The 19,114-nt window shown below is 43.9% G+C and overlaps 1 protein-coding gene across 14 annotated transcripts in view; it reads right to left on the bottom strand.

The window, feature by feature from the left end:
* LOC126986081 (pinin-like) overlaps positions 1-19,114 on the bottom strand; it is a 45,450-nt gene that overhangs the window by 25,130 nt on the left and 1,206 nt on the right. For 5 of the 14 annotated variants that reach the window (XM_050841783.1, XM_050841781.1, XM_050841780.1 and 2 more), the window contains one exon: positions 7,972-8,086. The exons of 2 other annotated variants lie outside the window; for them this stretch is intronic. In XM_050841783.1, coding sequence (XP_050697740.1) covers positions 7,972-8,075 — 104 coding nt within the window. In that variant the 5' untranslated portion in view covers positions 8,076-8,086. Of the gene's footprint in view, positions 1-7,971; positions 8,087-8,889; positions 9,007-11,190; positions 11,626-19,114 lie in introns of all 14 variants that reach the window. 7 more of the 14 variants (XM_050841784.1, XM_050841789.1, XM_050841786.1 and 4 more) reach the window with 6 other exon arrangements.

Below are 19,114 nucleotides of genomic sequence, written 5' to 3'. Positions count from 1 at the left end.
CCTCAGAGTACGGGTGGCGATATATTTCTCTGGATGCTGTGCACGGGGAAAATTTAGGCATTTAACCCGTGGGTTTCGGCTATGGGAAAGCTGAGAAGTGGCCAAGAAACTACAAAAATACACTGCATTTTGAGAGTAAGAAAAGAGCATGGAACGTACATCAAAGTACTCCTCTCATAACCATAAAGCCGTTAAAAATATCTACTTTTACTCAACTCCATTCTTTTTGGGTGGTGTTTGTTACAAAATAAACAGTCTTGTGACACGTGGCATCTAGCCGAGAGTAGCTTGTTGTCTACTATAGAGAATTTGACAAGTGATTACTGTGTGGATAGCTAATTCAGTCTTCCATGACCTTAAAGCACCACCTATGACAAAAAGGCCCACCTCAAGATCACTGACCCACCACAATGACCTCGGGCATTCATGGTGGGTTGCGCTATGCCACCACCGCCTACAATTAGCTCAAATTAGGTGTTTTATGGCGAGCCCTTTTTAGGGTCCACCGTACCACAGGCATGACTCATGAAAGCCCAGAAAAGGGTCTGCCGATGTTCTCGGGTTAAAAGAGGTGGAAATGGTGTCTTTCTTCTTTGCAATAATTGTATATTCATGTAGTATATATGGTGGTGTAATAAAACTTCTCTCCTAATAATAATAAAAAAGTTATGACAGCTGAAAATATTGTGCATTTTCTCGTGGCCGTGACGCATCGCGTGGAAGCACCCCACTTGCTCTCACTCTCTCTCTCTCTCTCTCTCTCTCTCTCCTCTGTCAATGTCACTACCGTAGCAGTCATCACAGTCACTGTCACTTTGATTCATCCGCACTCTACTTCCGCCCGGAGCAGAGGAACTGCTTGACGTGTCACGAGACATGACAGATGTATTCCGAACAAAAGTGGAAAATGATCTGTGGCCTTCGGTAGGCTGCGTGCTGAGACGAATGAAAGTGTGTACGGATGCCAGATGTCTCCACCATTCTTCTGAGTCAAGAACTGGCGGTATATTGGAAACGTAGGGAGCGTAGAGTGTGATGATTATATATATGATCCCTGTACGGAAGAGGCGTGTGGTAGCGCACTTATATATACGAACACCGTAATCTTAGGGTTAATGCATCCCATATCTCAGGAAAAAAAATGATATAAAAATCTTTTTACATTATTTTTTACAGAATTATTATAATTTTACTAACAAATCGCAGTCATGAATAACATGAAACACAAATCAGTGTGTTGTGGGTGTAACGGAGACTCCCGCAACCACTCACTATGTTCGAGGTGTCGGGTTCTCCTCGGGGTTTAGCAGCCGCAGTTTCCCCATTCTCGAGGCACCGGAACTATGTTTGACCACCAACGTGAAGCTAACCCGACATATCATCCGAGAAGGAGGGTGAACGGGAGTCAGTCAAGTCCAGGAGGGCATACAAGGCACTGAGGCTCGCCCCCCATTCCTGTTGCGAGCATACACTACCCTCTCGAGTTTCGTGCTCACTTTGTTCTGAAGGTATAGCGCTAAACTCAAGGATTGCGAAACTCGAGGATCGTGAAACTCGAGGATCACGAAACTCGAGGTATTGAAACACTGAAAAAGCCCTCATTTGTTCCGACCTGGAGATTTATTTATTTATTTTTTTATTTTTTTATTTTTTACATGTGGCCTATGGGGCTGGTAGACTATCCATCTGGGCCTGATGGTCAGCCCCGAGCCTGTCATGGAACAGGCAACTGTTTATAGTGGCGCCATTATAATTGGCTCATGCTGCCCCCCGGAGCTCACTTTTTTCCTCCTTTACTCCCTTGTTATCTCAAAATACATACCTTGGAAAAAGGAAGAAAACAGGAAGAAAGAACGGGTCGTTTTAAAGCCACAGATGAAGCCTTACGATTGGCTGAGCTCTGAAAACATGCTTGTGATTTGCTGGGAGTCCAAAGACGTCATCGCCGGTGCTCACCCAATCAGCGGCTTCACTACCTTAGGGGTGTGTCACACTGGACATTTTCCTCTAACCATTGTGGCCACTGGCAACGCCTGTACGCCCATCCGGGAGCGAGTTGTCAGGTTGTCTATAAGCTGGTGTCACTGTAAGGGCTGCCGGCAATCCTCATATAACTGTGTGTGTATGTGTGTGTGTGTGTGTTTCTGTGCGCGCAGGAACATCACGCCACCGTAACTACCACTTGTCCACGCGTGATGCTTCACGTGAATTGCCGATGCACGCTTCGAACCCGCAAGGAGAATCGGTGGTGTTGACTGATCTCCGTCTTGTTAATATCCTCAGTGACCTCCAGCCTTCTGCCGGCAACATACACCCACACCACTCTGTGCTGAGGTCCTCCTTTAGAAGACATCACTTTTCGTGGGCTGAAGTGATTCTCCCTCTGCCTGTTTAAGCCACTGTATAGAGTGGGGACGGAACTCTTATCCTGCCGCCTCTGGTCTCGTCTTGGGCTGTGCTTAGTTACATCTGTGCTGCTGTCACGACCCCACACCAGGTGATCTTTAACCTTGTTCTATTTAACCTCCCCACAGTGTTGGCCTAAAGGCTGTGTTGTTGCTATACTTGAACTACTATGGTGAGGTTTAATAGACGGTTATATCACTGTTACGTGTTTGGGGGATTTCATTGTTGATGTTTGTTACACCTTTGTGGTGATTGTGTGCACAGTGTTTCCTCGGTTGTCCTGATTGACTTCCGTGTATACGACTCCGCACCAGGTAAGTCTAACCTCCTCTATCATTCCTCTCCCGTGTTTATTAGTGCTCTTTTCTTAGCTGCCTGTAATGTGATTACTATTTAGGTAGTATCATTTGTGTGGAGAGGATGCTAGACGGTTAGATTACTGTACGTTGCGGAGGAGTTATGTCAGTGTTATCAACTTGTTATTTAATAAACCTAAGGTTAAGTTAGCAAGTGTTTGCCTTCCCACTTCCTGAGATACCTATCATTTTCTATCCTGAACCTTCGGCATTGGAGGCAAATGTAGTTCTTGCAATCTCTAAGCCTGTACAGTCACACTGGGCCTTCTTCTTCCCACCGCGTTGGCGGCAGCTTGGGTAACCGGCAACTTTTCCGGGTGTGCATCACAAACATAAGGGGAAATTAGAAGGGTGTGTGTGTGTTTGGGGGGGGGGGGGGCAGAAGGGAGAGTCAGGTCATGTCATGACACACACAAAGGGAAATGAGAAGGGTGGGGGGAGGGCAGGGCAGAAGGGAGAGTCAGGTCATCTCTTGACCTGAGTCAGGTCATATACTGACCAAAGCCCTGATCTGACACTCCTTTCTGCCCCTCCCTCCCCACACCATTCTCATTCCGCTTCTGTGTGTGTGTGTGTGTGTGTGTGTGTGTGTGTGACAAGTCAGGACATGACCTGACCTGAGTCAGGTCATGTTTTGACCAGAGCCCTGACCTGACTCCTTTCTGCCCCATCCTCCCCACATCCTTCTCATTTCACCTTCTCTGTGTGTGTGACAGGTATGGACATGACCTGACCCAAGTCAGGTCATGTCCTGACCAAAGCCCTGACCTGACTCTCCTTTCTCCTTGTTTTCATCCTCTCTATCTCACCTTTCATGAGAGGGGCTCATAACCAGAGCTACACTCACACACACACCAAGAGTCGGGGCTGGTGGTGTTGAGGCTGCGCTGAGTTGAACCAAACGCGACAGGGAGGAGGCAGCGGGAAGTTCAAACACGGTTAACGTGTTAATAAGTCTCTCTCTCTCTCTTGCCATAGCCACAATGTTTGGAGGAATATGTGCCGTGTGATACTACCTTTTAAGGTAGCGTGCGTGACGCTGATGGTATGTAGGCGTGACCCGTACATGTCAAAGCAGCGTGAAACTCAGGGTGATAATGCGCGAAACTCAGGATGGTAAGAATTTAGGACTAACCGCGAAACTCGAGGATCGCGAAACTCGGATAGCGTGAAACTCGAGAGAGAACTGTAGTATCCACCATTCCTGTTTTCTTCTTTGCAGCACCATCCCTTTTAACCATCTTTCTGGAGGACATTGTTAAAGCACAAAGAACTCACTCTGTAGTGCTGAAACTCACTGTAGTGCTGATAACATGACGCGAGCACACAGATGCTATTTCTACGAGTTTACAACGCGGACTGGGACTAGAGCTGTCATCTGGCAGTCAAGACTTACCCTAGACTGAGCAAGAATTAACCCAAAATCCGGTGAAATTCTTGGGTTTCTTGTTCTGGTGCATCAGATTTTAAAGAATTCCCTTCAATTCTTGGCAGAAATTGGGGGTCCAGCACAAGCCGCGGCAGGGCTGGGTACGGCCACTGTCTTGCCGGCCGCACCTCCACAGGCCTGTGACAATGACCGTTTCCTGAGCTTCCTATGGGTAACCCTGCCAGGTGGGGGTGGATATAGAGTTCACGAGGTTACTGTTGTGTTACTGTTGCACCACAGACCATTTTAAAGCATCACTGAAGGATAGGTAAGAACTTCCGGGTATGAAAATATCATCCGTCATCATTAGAAACAAAAAAGTAACACCATGCCATTTGTCAATATTGTGTAGTGAAAAAGGACATTTTAAGAAACTCCGTCACATGCAATGACGCTAAGAAGCTACTGAAATACTCCTAATGAACTGTAGAGCCTGTAACTGTGACTAAATTAATGCATGTTGTCTTTGATGAGTGACAAAATGAGAAAGAGTGTTGGTTCGTTCAATCATGTGGACAAGATAGAACGCTTTGGCAGATTACGGAAGGGGGGTGAAAAAGTCTCCGGAATGGGAGGTCATTCGAGAAAGTCACATTTCGCCAGATGACGCCTTAGGGTTGCGAATTTGCCATCCTTTCCTTAAAATATGGAATGCCATTTGTTTCGTATTTGCCTGTCTGAATGGCTAAGCAGATAAAATTCAGTACAGTAACTCGATATATTGGAACCCACTTATAACGGATTTCGGATATAACGGACAAGGTCAGACAGTCAGAAATCCATAGGGACTGACTGAGAATAGTTTTTGAACCACCCGCTTCCGGTAACTAGTCACGCCGGCCTTCAGTGGTGAGAGGGGGCTCCCTTACACCCCCCTCAGAATGCATGGAACTGGCAATGGGTGGGTGCAGCTTGGCCAATGGGAAGGCACTCTGGCTTTTGTTTATAATTCCTATTCCTGCTGGTATTGTGGTTTCTTTGCTAATCCCTGTTACTCTGATTCTCTCTCTCTCTCTCATACACACACACACACACACACACACACGTGCGCGCACACACACACACACACACCTTCAATAATCTTAATTTTTCCTCCTTTTTCTTCTTCGCTGCTGCCCTAATTAACCTTTATCTTCTTTTAATCCCCCCGTTAAGCCTCAGGTCAAGTCATTACCGGCTTGAGTTTGACCTTCCGAAGGGTGACTGGAACATGGACGGGAACTGTCTTGTGACATCTCTGACTTGGGCAGGAGTTTCCAGAAAGTGTTTAGCAACACATTTCAGTAATTGTTCAAGTTATTCTCTTGGATGTTTTTCATCACAGGCGACAGAGCATCCATTTATGATGAGGACTGAACGTCTCAGAACAACTCTGACAGTACTTGACCACATAATACATGATCAATGAAAGTGCACCTATCCATCCAAAACAGCCATGCTGACAGAAAACCAATCAGCAGCACGGGGCTGTCAGGCTCCAGGTGGATCCTCCCAAAACAGGGGGGGACTCTCGCCACTGAAGGCCGGCGTGACCATACAATACCATCTTCTGGCCACCTCACCCTCCTCCCTTTATCTGATGCCCCATCCTTTGGTTCAGCGGTTACCGTAGTTTTATCAGCCCACCTGATTAAATATTTTCCTCCTCGAGGTTTCCATTCAAATAAAGAATGTATTTATACCAAAAGAAAGTCTTATGCATCGATCCAGGACATAAATGTAATGACAGAGTTAAGCTACACACCTCCTATCGAGTCGGGAGCTGGCATGGTATTGAGGCCGCGCCGAGTTGAACCAAACGCGATAGGGAGAAGGCAGCTGGAAGTTGAAACGCGGTTAATGTGTTAACAAGTCTCTCTCTCTCTCTCTCTTGCCATAGCCACAATGTTTGGAGGAAAACGTCTAGTGTGATACTACATTTTAAGGTAGCGTGCGTGACACCGATGGTAAGTAGACGTGACCCGTACATGTCAAAACAGTGCAAAACTCGGGGTGATAATGCGCGAAAGTTGGGATGGTAAGAATTTAGGACTAACCGCAAAACTCGAGGACCGCGAAACTCGGATAGAGCGAAACTTGAGAGGGTACTGTATATTAAAACTGTGGTGAGCACATTTTTCAGTAAACCACAAAACCAGTCCATAAAATTGTTAGTAAAAGGTTGTCCTGGAATACGTGTAAAATACACGTCATAACGTATCTCCCTCCTTTCCCTTGCCTTCACCAGCAGTGGGCAGTGACTATCAGTCATGGCAGGTTGAAGGAATTTTAGGGTTGCCATATGTTCCTTAACCCTTTCTGTACGGCAATGCCGACGTCGGCGTCCTGAAACGCCCAGTACGATATACGGGACGCCGACGTCAGCGAAGCCTATGTTGGCATCTTTATTATATTTAGTTTTAGTTGGTGCTGAGTGATCCCGTATTCTGTTCTGACTCTACCTACAGTTAGTGTCTTATCTGACTTTCAATGTTATTATAGTGTAATAGCATAAGTGTGTCTTACGCGTATTTGTACTTGACAGCAACAATCAATTCTAACAGAAAATAACAAAAACAATGAGAAAGAAATTATATATGTGTATGTGTGGAGTTGTTGAGTTCCTCTTCCTTTGGCTGGGTAGTGAGTGCTTATCTCACCACCCCCTCGGCTCAAGGATGCGGCCTCCCCTCCCTGCCCCGCACCTTCATGATGTGTGTGAAAGAGAGAGAGAGAGAGAGAGAGAGAGAGAGAGAGAGAGAGAGAGAGAGAGAGAGAGAGAGAGAGAGAGAGAGAGGCGCCTCTTCAACAAGTTTCAACTTGATGTTCCTCAACTCTTCCCTTCCTTTCTAACCATCTAATCTATGTGTGTGTGTGTGTGTGTGTGTGTGTGTGTGTGTGAGAGAGAGAGAGAGATGCTAATCTCTTGCAAATTTCTCTGTATATTATGCTTACATCTCAAAAATATCAAATAATTTATGTTTCTCTATGTGCAACATTTAATTTTGCATGTTTTTATATATAATACATGATGATTATGTTGAAATTATGGCTGAAAACTTGTTATAATCAGAAGCGACATTTGAAATTTGGCGCGCGTGGCCAGCCCGGATATGGGGCAGGGCGCTGTTTTCGCCCGGTCGTAGTGAAGGGGTTAAAATATGGATTCATTCTGTATTGGGGAATGGGATGTTGCCTTCCATATATTTTTTAGATTAAGGTGGCAGCCCTGAGACTATTCCCATTGTTTTCTGCTTTGAGCACTCTCGTCTTGCAGCGATCAAAGGGAACCAACGCTCACGTCTTCGACTGTACAACGAGACACGCCAGTCCTCGTCAAAAGACTGACTTAGTCGGCTAGGCTGACGAAAACTGATAGAGTCGGTCTATCTGCATCCTCCCCTTCATGAGCCGTCGCCCGGTATGGGTTTGTGGTCCTTCCTCGAAGGGACGTACGTGCGTGACCCTGACGGCCTCCATGTAACCTGTGTCCCCAACCGGGGGGGGGGAGAAAAAAAAAAAAAAAAAAAAAAAAAAAAAGGGATGCTCATATACCAAGTCACTGCTCGGAAACCAAAGCATTTTTGTGGGCTATTTTTGCTCTAAAATCAAAAAAACTCGTAAACCGAGGTTTGACTGTATATCAAAGAAAAGTAAACTTATGCGTAATGTATTTATATGGCAATAAATAAATGTGGCATACATATTTTACAGTGGTGCCAAGACAATGTTACTGCTATCACTGACTTTCACCACAGTTCTAAGGTGGGTGGGGAATGCTTGGCGTACAAGACTGCTCACCTCACTCTGTCCACCCCTGTGAGCTGCTGGGAGGCAGATGAAGCCTGGCTGCCTGTTGGCTCCTCCTCCACCTCCACCTTCACAGCCTCACACAGGGGCTCCATCGTGTCCTTCCCTGTAAGGAAAGAGATGAGATAATGACTAAATCAAAGACCTCAACAGAAAAAAAGTTCATTGAACTGTCCAACCTTGATATAAAATGTTTACATATGACAAAAACATCCATGTGCATCAGAATGTTGAGGTAACTCAACCCCTAAAGGGCGGGCGCTTGTGACCATGGACGCTCGCTCAGGGCAGGGGGTTTGAGCCACAAACAGCTGTTCTTCAAGAACACATAATAATGGCTGAGTGTTTATCATGCACAAGCACGGGATCCAGAAGGATGGGTTTTTTTTTCATATCCAGTATTCCTGAGTGTCCGGCAAAGGGTTAAGGGCACTAGGGCAGAGTATATATGTATTTGTAAACCCCCAACGGAGGGGTATCACCCCCCCATCCTCGACCCCCGTCTCCATATTTCGTCTCAATGGGCTACTCCACCATAAAACTAGCACAAAGAGTGTTCACACAGCTAATGAAGGGGCTTCACCCCCCTCATCCCCCATAAGGGTGTTAAGACAGGTGAATATATACCATATTTCCCGCCATATAAGACGCACTGGAGTATAAGACACACTATAATTTGGCAAGATATATTTAGTAGAATTAAAAAACAAGACATTTTCCCTGAACTTAATGTGTATGCATTACATTTGGCCACCTTACTTACAATTATGACTGTGATACCTTATGTTGCTTTGTGCCCTTCTTTGTGTTCAAAGTGTTCCACCGTTGGTTGAAGAATTAGTGCTCTTACCCCCGGGACTTGGGACTTTGAAATGGTAAACAAAAGTGTTGGGTGGTAGATTCACTCACTGTGCAGTGTGCAGGCGGTAACTTTCGCAGAGATGCTGAGGGAACTAATCACACGGGGACGCTACGTTTGATGGGGAATCTTTGTCTTGATCTTGACTTTCAGGGACCACATACCTACTTTAGAGTAGAAATATATGTTGGTTAATTTCTGTCAATCATATGTTTTAATATAGTTATTTTTACAATGAGAAACAAAAATGCGTTTACAATAAACAGTTTAGTCATCCACGGATATCCGATCTTTCAAACATGTATCACTGAAAACGTCAGCTGACTGGGCTGCTGCACAGCAGAAATACCAGCTCCAGACTAATCCGCCCAAGTGCGCTCCATCATCGGCGAGCAGAGACACGTCAGCAGCACTCTGGTGATTTTTCAAATTTTCTTTTTTGAGAAAAAAAAAGTGTGTCTAATATGGTGGGAAATACAGTATGTAGCCTCCTAATGGGGGACTTTGCCCCCCCCCCCATTCTGGAATGAATCTCATTGAATAAAAGTTGTAGATAATCATCTGTATAACTCAATTGTGAAATCAGATTATGATTTGGACTGACCATTTCGGTGGAATTCCATGATTCCCCCGAAATTCCAACTTTTTACTGGTGCGACGTACAGGAAAATTTATTGAAGAAAAGTTGCTCATTTAATCGCAATGGAGTCTAAAAAATATAGTTTATAATCTTAGACCTGAAAATTTACTGCCTACAGAGAGCCAAAGTTGCAGTGAAACCTTTTTTTCCTTCCCCAAAAAATGCCCATGAAAAAAAAGGTTGACGCCCGAAAAATATTTTTTGTAGTTTTACATTCTGGAATGAATCTCACTGAATAAAAGTTGTAGAAAATCATCCATATAACTCGACTGAGAAATCAGATTATGATTTGGACTGACCGTTTGGGTGAAATTCCATAATTCCCCAAAAATTCCAACTTCCGCTTCCCACTCCTAGATATTGATTCATCTAGAACATCACGTATATAACTGGAGGTGTCAAGACTATGATCAGCACACACACGAGCAGAAACTAAAGGAAGACGGCCGAAACAGATCAGCTGAGGGAACATAATCGCTTTGCAGATGCCATGATGCGTAGGCAGGAACTGTAGACTATTTTTAGTACGGAGTCGTCTGAGGGTAAAAAAGGTGCCAGTTAGTCACTTAGCATTGACAGATACATAGTTATGCGTGCCGTTAAATTTCCAGAGCACTTCTCGCTCTCCGGTGCTGGCATCATGATCGTCGCCCACATCAGAAAAACTTTATGACGCCAGCAGCATCGTCGTCGTTCAGAGGTTAAGAAAACAAAAAAAGTTCCGCTAATGTTTTTTTAAACATGTCAGTATATCGTTGGTTTTCAAATTCAGCATCATTAATAGAACCTAGCAATAGTAAAAAAAAAAAAAATAAAAATAAAAAAATAAAAAAAAAATCAGTGTAGTTTGTTCTCAATTACCCCTTGTTGTTCTCAATTGCCCCACGTGTCCTCAATAGAGTATTTTCTCTCACGTGACCTTGTGATGTTTTCATGACGTCACGAAGTAAACACAGCTGCCATGTGTGGCAGTCTATCCTTGCTGAGGGACCAGTGAGTGAGTGAGAGACCGTGCCTCCTTGGGGTATCGTAGGAAATGGAGTACTCCAAATATTATTTTTTGCTCTTTGTGCTGGACAGGACTTATTATGAGAGGCTGGTCACTTAAGTCAGGCTTAGTTGCCCTGAAATGCGGCAGCTTTACATGGAAACCAAGGCAAGCATTAGAGGAAGAAATGGCTTTCACACAGATACGTCTTGTCTACATACCTATAAATAGCTACATAGTGCTTCAACAGACTTTATCTACATATTTAACAATAAGTGATGTTTCAGAGAGTGCCAACATTCATCTCCACTTGTACTACCTACCACACAAGCTAACCCACTTTTAGGGGGTTGCTTATTCACAAAGCAAGTGTCTACATATCTAACAGTATCAGAACAATGATGCTGGCAACATATCTAATAATAATTAATGTATCAGAGTGCCCGTCACTCATACCTACCACCATACAACATCAATAACTTTTTGGGCTGGCCACTATTAAATCCAGTGATGAGGAATGAACTCTTAATAAAGGGTAAATAACTTGACAAATAAGTGAAAATTCACTTCACTGTCATGCAATGTCACTAATCTTTGCTTGATACCATTGGAAAAATCTATGTGAATCTGCAGGTGTGTTATAGGTTGACACTGGAAGCCCCAGCCAGGACTGGGGAAACACTGTCTGTTCATTACTGCGTACGACTGAAACATTATTCTTACCTGTCATGAAGTGCTTTCCACAGGTTCTCCAGTGTTCAGGGTTTGAAGTCTGGGCTCTGGATTTCCTCGATAACCAAAGACTTCTTCTTTCAGCGATCAACTCCCTCCGTTCACCTTGCCGTGTTGGTATTTTAGGCAGACAGTAAATTGATAAACTTGGGTGTTTATCGGTCTTATTTCCACACCCAATAACACAACAAAGATGTGCCATTTCTATTCTCAGACGGGTCATCAGTACATGCCATTAACACCACAAAATGAGGCTAGAAACTCACGTCCCGGTCACTCCAGAGGCCATAAAGTCTCCCTGCACAGTCTCCCAACAACAATCGGGTTGATCCGGCCAACCCATAATGCACCATGGCTGTGTCGGCATGGATTGGCGTGATGTCACTCAAAACTTCTCTATTGCCTCATCATACGACACTGACCTGCCTACAGTAAATGTTTGACAGGGACATGTCAAGGTTATTATTCACTTGCACAACGAATGATGCCTCAAACACCCAAAAGAGCCTAAATACTCTCTAATAGAGCAGAGACTAGAGGGCTTTTTTATTTGTTTATTTTTGTCCTAGAGCTGCCCCCTTTACTATAATGAAAAATGGAAAAGATCAAAAATAGGAAGCAGCAATGATGGAAGGACATGCCCTGCTTTCGTCTGGTGAGTTTTTAAGTGTTGGTTATTACAGGCTGGGAATCCCTTATCCAAAATCCCTGGAAGCAAAATTGCTGCAGATTTTGGATTTTTTTGGACATGGGAATATGCAGGCCATTTTGACATTTTCAACAATATCTTTACACCACAGAGCACACAACAGGTGGTAATCACAATGAGTAACGAGCGAAGGTATTACTGTGACAACTGCTGTCAACAAACTAACGCATAGCAGCACCAGAGTTGCCAGGTCGTGGACTGTGTTCCCTCCCAATCCCATCCCAAAAGCCGCCCAAAACCCATGGTGGTGGCGGGCAGATGGTTTTACGCCCAAGGTGTTGACGCACCATTAAGTTTACCTGGCCAACTGGGCAGGTAAACCACAGACCTGGCAACCCTGAGCAGCACACAACAGCTGTACGTGGTGGAACCTTCCCATCACTTGTGGAATTTTACATTTGTAGTGAGTCATGTCAGCATTAAAAAAAACTTTCAGATTTTGGAATTTTGGATAAAGGATTCTCAACATGTAATGTATTTCCTCTCAATTACCACTGCTTCAGAGGGGGGAGGACTCAGGGAGTGAGATTTGCAGCAGTAACAATTAGCAGATCAAGTAAAAACACAATCTTACTAGAAATAAAATTTTAGAGGATTATTGAAGAGAGGGCAGCCTACTAATCTCAGACAAAATACAGTCAAACCTCATCTTACAAGTGCCTTAGTTAACTAGTGTTTTGATTAATGAGCAAAGAAATCCCACAAAAAATGCCTTGGGTTACGAGCGGTGACTTGATATACAAGCATCCTAGTTGTTCCTTTTTTTTTTTTTTTTTTCGTCGCCACACCCTCAAGTGGGGACACAGGCTATATGGAGGCTGTCAGGGCCTTGTGTAAGTTTTGAGAAGATGTCCACAAGACATCCCACCTCTTATCACCTTCCAGTGAATTTCATTCACAAGATGGGGGCACTTTGACCTCAATACCCATCAAGGGCATCCAGAAGGCCTAGTAGTTAAGGGGGTACGTGACACCTGAGGTCATCTAACTAAACTATCTGGGGTATTGCGATGAAACTTTACAGGTAAGTAGGCATCTATGTTACCTACATTTTGTACGAGCCAGAACAATGTATGTATACTTATATGTGTACTTATACATATACAGTGCGTATACGTATAGCGACACTTAAAATTACACAGCACCATTAATACATAGCCAATCATTTTCAGTTTTTGGCTGTGAATAGTCTTTAGGTATGCCTAGAGCTCTATGGGAAATATTCTCAAAGTTTCCCATATAGAAGGGCAAATGGTATTTCTTTTATTATGTTCATCGAACATCGCGTAAAATCGTGTTTTTTGTCACTCTTTCCTCTTAATACTCCTATCTCCTTTACCCTATCAACAATATCTAGTCATAGGTCCCTATCTACTTGTACAATCAACATTCCCTGCACTTTTCACATAAATATGATTGATTTTAGATTTTCTGCAATTAAAAAAGACAAAATTTATCGAACGGAGATATGATCAATTTAAAAATATAAGGACCTTTAACTCGGTCCATTTAAACCCGCGCCCGACATTTAGAATTTGCGCTGCGAGGAAAACATTGCTCAGGGATTATTTCTAGATGGTATAAGTACGTTTTTAACCCAGTTTTGCAAAATTCTATATTTTGACACCCCCCCCCCCCAAGGTGTCACGTACCCCCTTAAGTTTTTTTGGGTGTGGTTCACATAATCTGTATAAAGGTTATGCTTTATATTACTAAATGATAGAAGGAAAGTCCACTCGGAGTGGAAAACTGTCAATGAAAATGTGCTCTCAGTGATCCTACTTCAATATTCCATACTCATTCTACCAAAGGTCATACAGTACCCTCTCGAGTTTCGCGCTCACTTAGTTCTAAAGGTATAGCACTAAACTTGAGGTTCGTGAAACTCGAGGTATTGAAATCACTGAAAAAGCACTTATTTGTTCCGACCCGTAAACAAGTTATTTGGAGAAACCTACAAGATGATGCAGAATATAAGGGTATCATTCCATTATATGGACAAGGAAATGATGAAGAAAATTATAGCAACACTGATAAGACCAAAACTTGAACATGCTGCAGTTGTGTGATCGCCTCACAAAAAGAAGGATATCAAAGTTGGAAAGAATACAGAGAATTGCAACTATTTTTTTTTTACAACAAAGGAGACAGCTCAAGGGCACAAAAAAAGGAAACTATAATAAAAAAAGCCCACTACTCACTGCTCCTAAAAAGAATCAAAAGAGGTGGCCGAAAGAGAGGTCAATTTCGGGAGGAGACGTGTCCTGATACCCTCCTCTTGAAAGAGTTCAAGTCGTAGGCAGGAGGAAATACAGATGAAGGAAGATTGTTCCAAAGTTTACCAGTGTCAGGGATAAAAAAAAGTGACGATGCTGGTTAACTCGTGCATAAGGGGTTTGGACAGTATAGGGATGAGCATGAGTAGAAAGTCGCGTGCAGCGGGGCCGCAGGAGGGGGGGAGGCATGCAGTTAGTAAGTTCAGAAGAGCAGTCAGCATGAAAATAACGAAAGAAGATAGAAAGAGAGGCAACATGGTGGCGGAAATTAAGAGGTAGAAGACTATCAGTAAGAGGAGAACTAATGAGACGAAGAGCCTTAGACTCCACTCTGTCCAGAAGACATGTGTGAGTGGAGCCCCCCCACACATGAGATGCATACTCCATACGAGGGCGGACAAGGCCCCTGTATATGGATAGCAACTGTACGGGGGAGAAGAACTGGCGGAGACGATACAGAACGCCCAACCTAGAGGTAGCTGATTTAGTAAGAGAGATGTGAAGTTTCCAGTTAAGATTTTGAGTTAAGGATAGACCGAGGATGTTTAGTGTTGAAGAAGGTGACAGCCGAGTGTTGTCGAAGAATAGGGGATAGATTTTTGGAAGATTGTGTCGAATTGATAGGTGGAGAAATTGGGTTTTTGAGGCATTGAAGGACACAAGGTTCCTTTTACCCCAATCGGAAATGACAGTAAGGTCTGAGGTTAAGCATTCTGCAGCCTCCAGTCTGGAGTCATGTAATTCCTGTTAAGAGGGTGATCTGTTGAAAGAAGTTGAATAATGCAGAGTGGAGTCATCAGCGTATGAGTGGATAGGACAGTTTGTTATGGAAAGAAGATCATTGATGAATAACAGGAAGAGAGTGGGTGATAGAACTGAGTCCTGTGAAACACCACTGTTGATAGGTTTAGGGGAAGAACAGTGACTGTCTACCACAGCAGAGACAGAACAGCTGGAAAGGAAACTGGAGATAAAGGAACAGAGAGAAGGATAGAATCCGAAAGAGGGCAGTTTAGAAAGCAAAGCGTTCTGTATCGTCTCCGCCAGTTCTTCTCCCCCGCGCAGTTGCTATCCATATACAGGGGCCTTGTCCGCCCTCGTATGGAGTATGCATCTCACGCGTGGGGGGGCTCCAGTCACACATGTCTTCTGGACAGAGTGGAGTCTAAGGCTCTTCGTCTCATCAGCTCTCCTCCTCCTACTGATAGTCTTCTACCTCTTAAATTCCGCCGCGATGTTGCCTCTCTTTCTATCTTCTATCGATATTTCCACGCTGACTGCTCTTCTGAACTTTCTAACTGCATGCCTCCCCCCCTCCCACGGCCCCGCTGCACATGACTTTCTACTCATGCTCATCCCTACACTGTCCAAACCCCTTATGCAAGAGTTAATCAGCATCTTCACTCTTTCATCCCTCACGCTGGTAAACTCTGGAACAATCTTCCTTCATCTGTATTTCCTCCTGCCTATGACTTGAACTCTTTCAAGAGGAGGGTATCAGGACACCTCTCCTTCCGAAATTGATCTTTCTTTCGGCCACCTCTTTTAATTCTTTTTTGGGAGCCGCGAGAAGCGGGCTTTTTTTTATTATTGTTTTCTTTTTTTGTGTGCCCTTGAGCTGCCTCCTTTGTTAAAAAAAAAAAAAAAAAAAAAAAGACTTGTGCCAGACTCTATCGAAGGCTTTCGATACGTCTAGCGCAACTGAGAAAATGGTCCCAGAACTCTCGAATATGACATATGAGGACAGATTGAAGATGGACTTGACGACATTGGAACAAAGGGAGAGAGGAGATCTGATCACACTGTATAAGTTTTAGGCACTTGATACACTAAAGCAATTAATAAATCACAAACACAGACTTTACTTGTTCATTATGTATTTATACCTTGGAGATAGATTTATACGACTTGGCATTCCAAACCAAAACCTTCTTTTTCTTCTTTTGACCTGTATCGCTTTTCATCGGCTCATCACCATCACTTCTTCTGGTACTAACTCCCCTCTCTGCCTCTCGTAGTTGCTACATTTTACAAATAGGTGTTCCACTGCTTCTTTCTCCCCAGTGTCCTAGACAGTACAGCCCTTTGTGTTGGTAAGTCTTGGTGAGAGTGAGTTTGGCCCCTCATCGGCTCCTTTCGGTACTGTGCGGGTTTCAGCCTTTCAAACATCTCTTTACCACGAGTTCTACTGACTAGATTCTGTTCGGTGCTTTCCAGATTAAACATTAGCCTTCGTGGAATCTATTGGAAAAATGGTTCAAGCTATACACGCAGCAGGAGATTAGAAAAAAATGCGAGAATGGTGTAAGCTTAGGTGTGAGTATTTAGCTTGTAATAACTGAATGGTAGAGTGTTTCTCACCACTTCACATGAAAAATGTTAGCATAAACGGTTAAAGATTCGTTTTAGTGCCGTGCCAGTATTTCATTACCTACCTTATGAAACATCACTAGCTCTTCATATATCTTTTCTACAAATGTTCAACAATCATAGAAATGCTTTCAAAATCTAATTCAAGGACTATTTATTGTTGAAAATAGGGGATAATATTCATGAAAGCGCAGCCTCCTCTAGTGGCGGCCGCGGCGGCGGTGCAGCCAGTGTTGCGAGAAATACCTCTTCGCAGAAATGTCGCATATTTTTTTTTTTTTACGTCATGGCCTATTGCGCCGGTAGGCTTCTTCCCAGTGGATCCTGATGGTCGGTCCAAGGCTTCTTCCCGGTGGGTCCTGATGGTCGGCCCAGCCCGTTTTGGCGCAGGCGAGTGTTTTTTTTTATAGTGGCGCCATCTTGCATTGGCTCATGCTGCCCTCCCAGAGCTCATCTTTAATCCTAGAATCTAGAGTCCGGGTTGATAGGTGGTCTTCTGGACAGCATGTGGGTAGTTTTAAGCCACTCGGCAGCGGCTGAAAAATCCCAGCTTGGTGGCACCGGTCGGGGATTGAACTCGCGTCCTCCTGAACGCCGGGCCGCCTCGCTATCCATTCAGCCACCGCCTCCCCGACATGTGGGGGGGTCCAAGGGGGGGCACAGCTCCCCCTGGTTAGAAGGGGGGGTCCAGGGGGGCGAAGCCCCCCCCGTTAGCAGGTCGTAAAGTTCGGTTGGAGTAGTATAAATATGCTCCCCCACCCTAAACCCTCTGCAAGCTATTTTGGTATTATTCTAGTGTTTGCCCATACTCACCCCTCACAACCAAAATTGGCTAGGGGGCCATTGAGACTGCAGGGAATGCGGTGGTAAACATGAAATGCGTCACAAATGCATAGGTTTTGAGTTAAAGGGGGTTGAAAAATACCCTAGATGTAGGGAAATTCCTTACAATTACTTAAATGTAGGGAAATTTCGTACATTCCAGGATTTTTTTACTACGTACAGAAACCATGCAATTTCACTCACTCTCCATACCAAAGGGGGGGGTTGAGGGGGGCGAAGCCCCCTGTTACAATATTAAGGTCATAATGAATCATCTAAACGGTAAGTAATTTAAGTCATAAGAATCTTGCAACCGTCATATACGACAAAGGAGGCTACGCTTTCGTAAATATATTATCCCCTATTTTCAACAATAAATAGTCCTAGAATTGGATTTTGAAAGCGTTTCCATGATTGTTGAACGTTTGTAGAAAAGATATATGAAGAGCTAGTGATGTTTCATAAGGTAGGTAATGAAATGCTGGCACGGTAGTAAAATTAATCTTTACCGCATAAACATTCGGGATCAATGTCTTGTAGACTATAGGCACAGTGTATCATGATTTATCATGCGAGAGATTTTAAAGTGTGCGAGCCCTCATAGCTTCAACAGGAGTTGACTCAGTTTTAGTTAAAGCAGCTAGCGATCATTGGCAATTTTTGGGGGGACAGAACTCCTGTAATTCGAACAGCCCAAATGAACCAATTAAGTTTGAATCACGAGGTACCACTGTATATGAAAGTGACAACTCAAGTTTCTGGGTCATGTGCTGAGAAGGAGAGGACTAGAAAGTGACTGCGTGCTTGGAACAGTGGCAGGAAGGAGAGCGAGAGGACGTCAAGGAGTTAAATACAGTAAAACCCCGATTATCCGAAAGCGGATTATCCGAAAAACCGGATTATCCGAAAAACCGGATTATCCGAAATTGATCTGGATAATGCAATTAAAAAAAAAATTTCTTCTATACTAAAACGTTATAAAACATCAAAAATAAATAAAAGTAACTACATATGTACTATATTAACACATTTAAAATTGATAAGAACAGTTAAAATGAATATGCTTTCTAATACGTATTGCCGAAATAGCTTGTAACGAATAGATCAATGTATTAGACAAAAAACATTAAACAAACTCTCAACAACACCACGTCCGCACCTTCGCCCCAGCAAGGATGTAGGTGCGGCGAACGAACACACCGTACTCTCAAGACAACGACACAAACACGACTCCCCTCTCCACTCCATGCCACATTCCCCTTCCAACATACGAGTTGCGCGATAATATGAGTCATCATACTAGCTACATGTGTTCTAATGAGAAAATAAGAACCAAGGTGCAAGATCAAAGTGATATTCATCCAAACGAGAAAGCAAGACACAATGCCGACGATCAAACTGGCGGCGATCAAAATGGCGGCCATAAATCCGGATTATCCGAAAAATCGGCTTATCCGAAAGAGGTTTCCCCCCTTCCATTTCAGATAATCGGGGTTTTACTGTACCTACATGGCTAACGTGCTGCAAGACAGTGTGGCAGCAGTTGTGAGAATGGCTGATGACAGGAAGAAATGAAGGTCCATGATCACCGAGGTCACAAGACTGGCACCTCGGTAAAGGTAACCTAACCTAACCAGAGCCACCTGACCGCTGCACTCTGGACACTGGCGCCGCCCCCATCAAGGCCCACACTGGGTAGGAGCGGTGATTAGCAGCCTTTTTTTATTATTGTTTCTTT

The sequence above is a fragment of the Eriocheir sinensis genome, chromosome 61 (genome assembly GCF_024679095.1).
Source record: "Eriocheir sinensis breed Jianghai 21 chromosome 61, ASM2467909v1, whole genome shotgun sequence".
Taxonomy (NCBI): domain Eukaryota; kingdom Metazoa; phylum Arthropoda; class Malacostraca; order Decapoda; family Varunidae; genus Eriocheir; species Eriocheir sinensis.
This window is presented reverse-complemented; position numbering and strand designations above follow the sequence as displayed.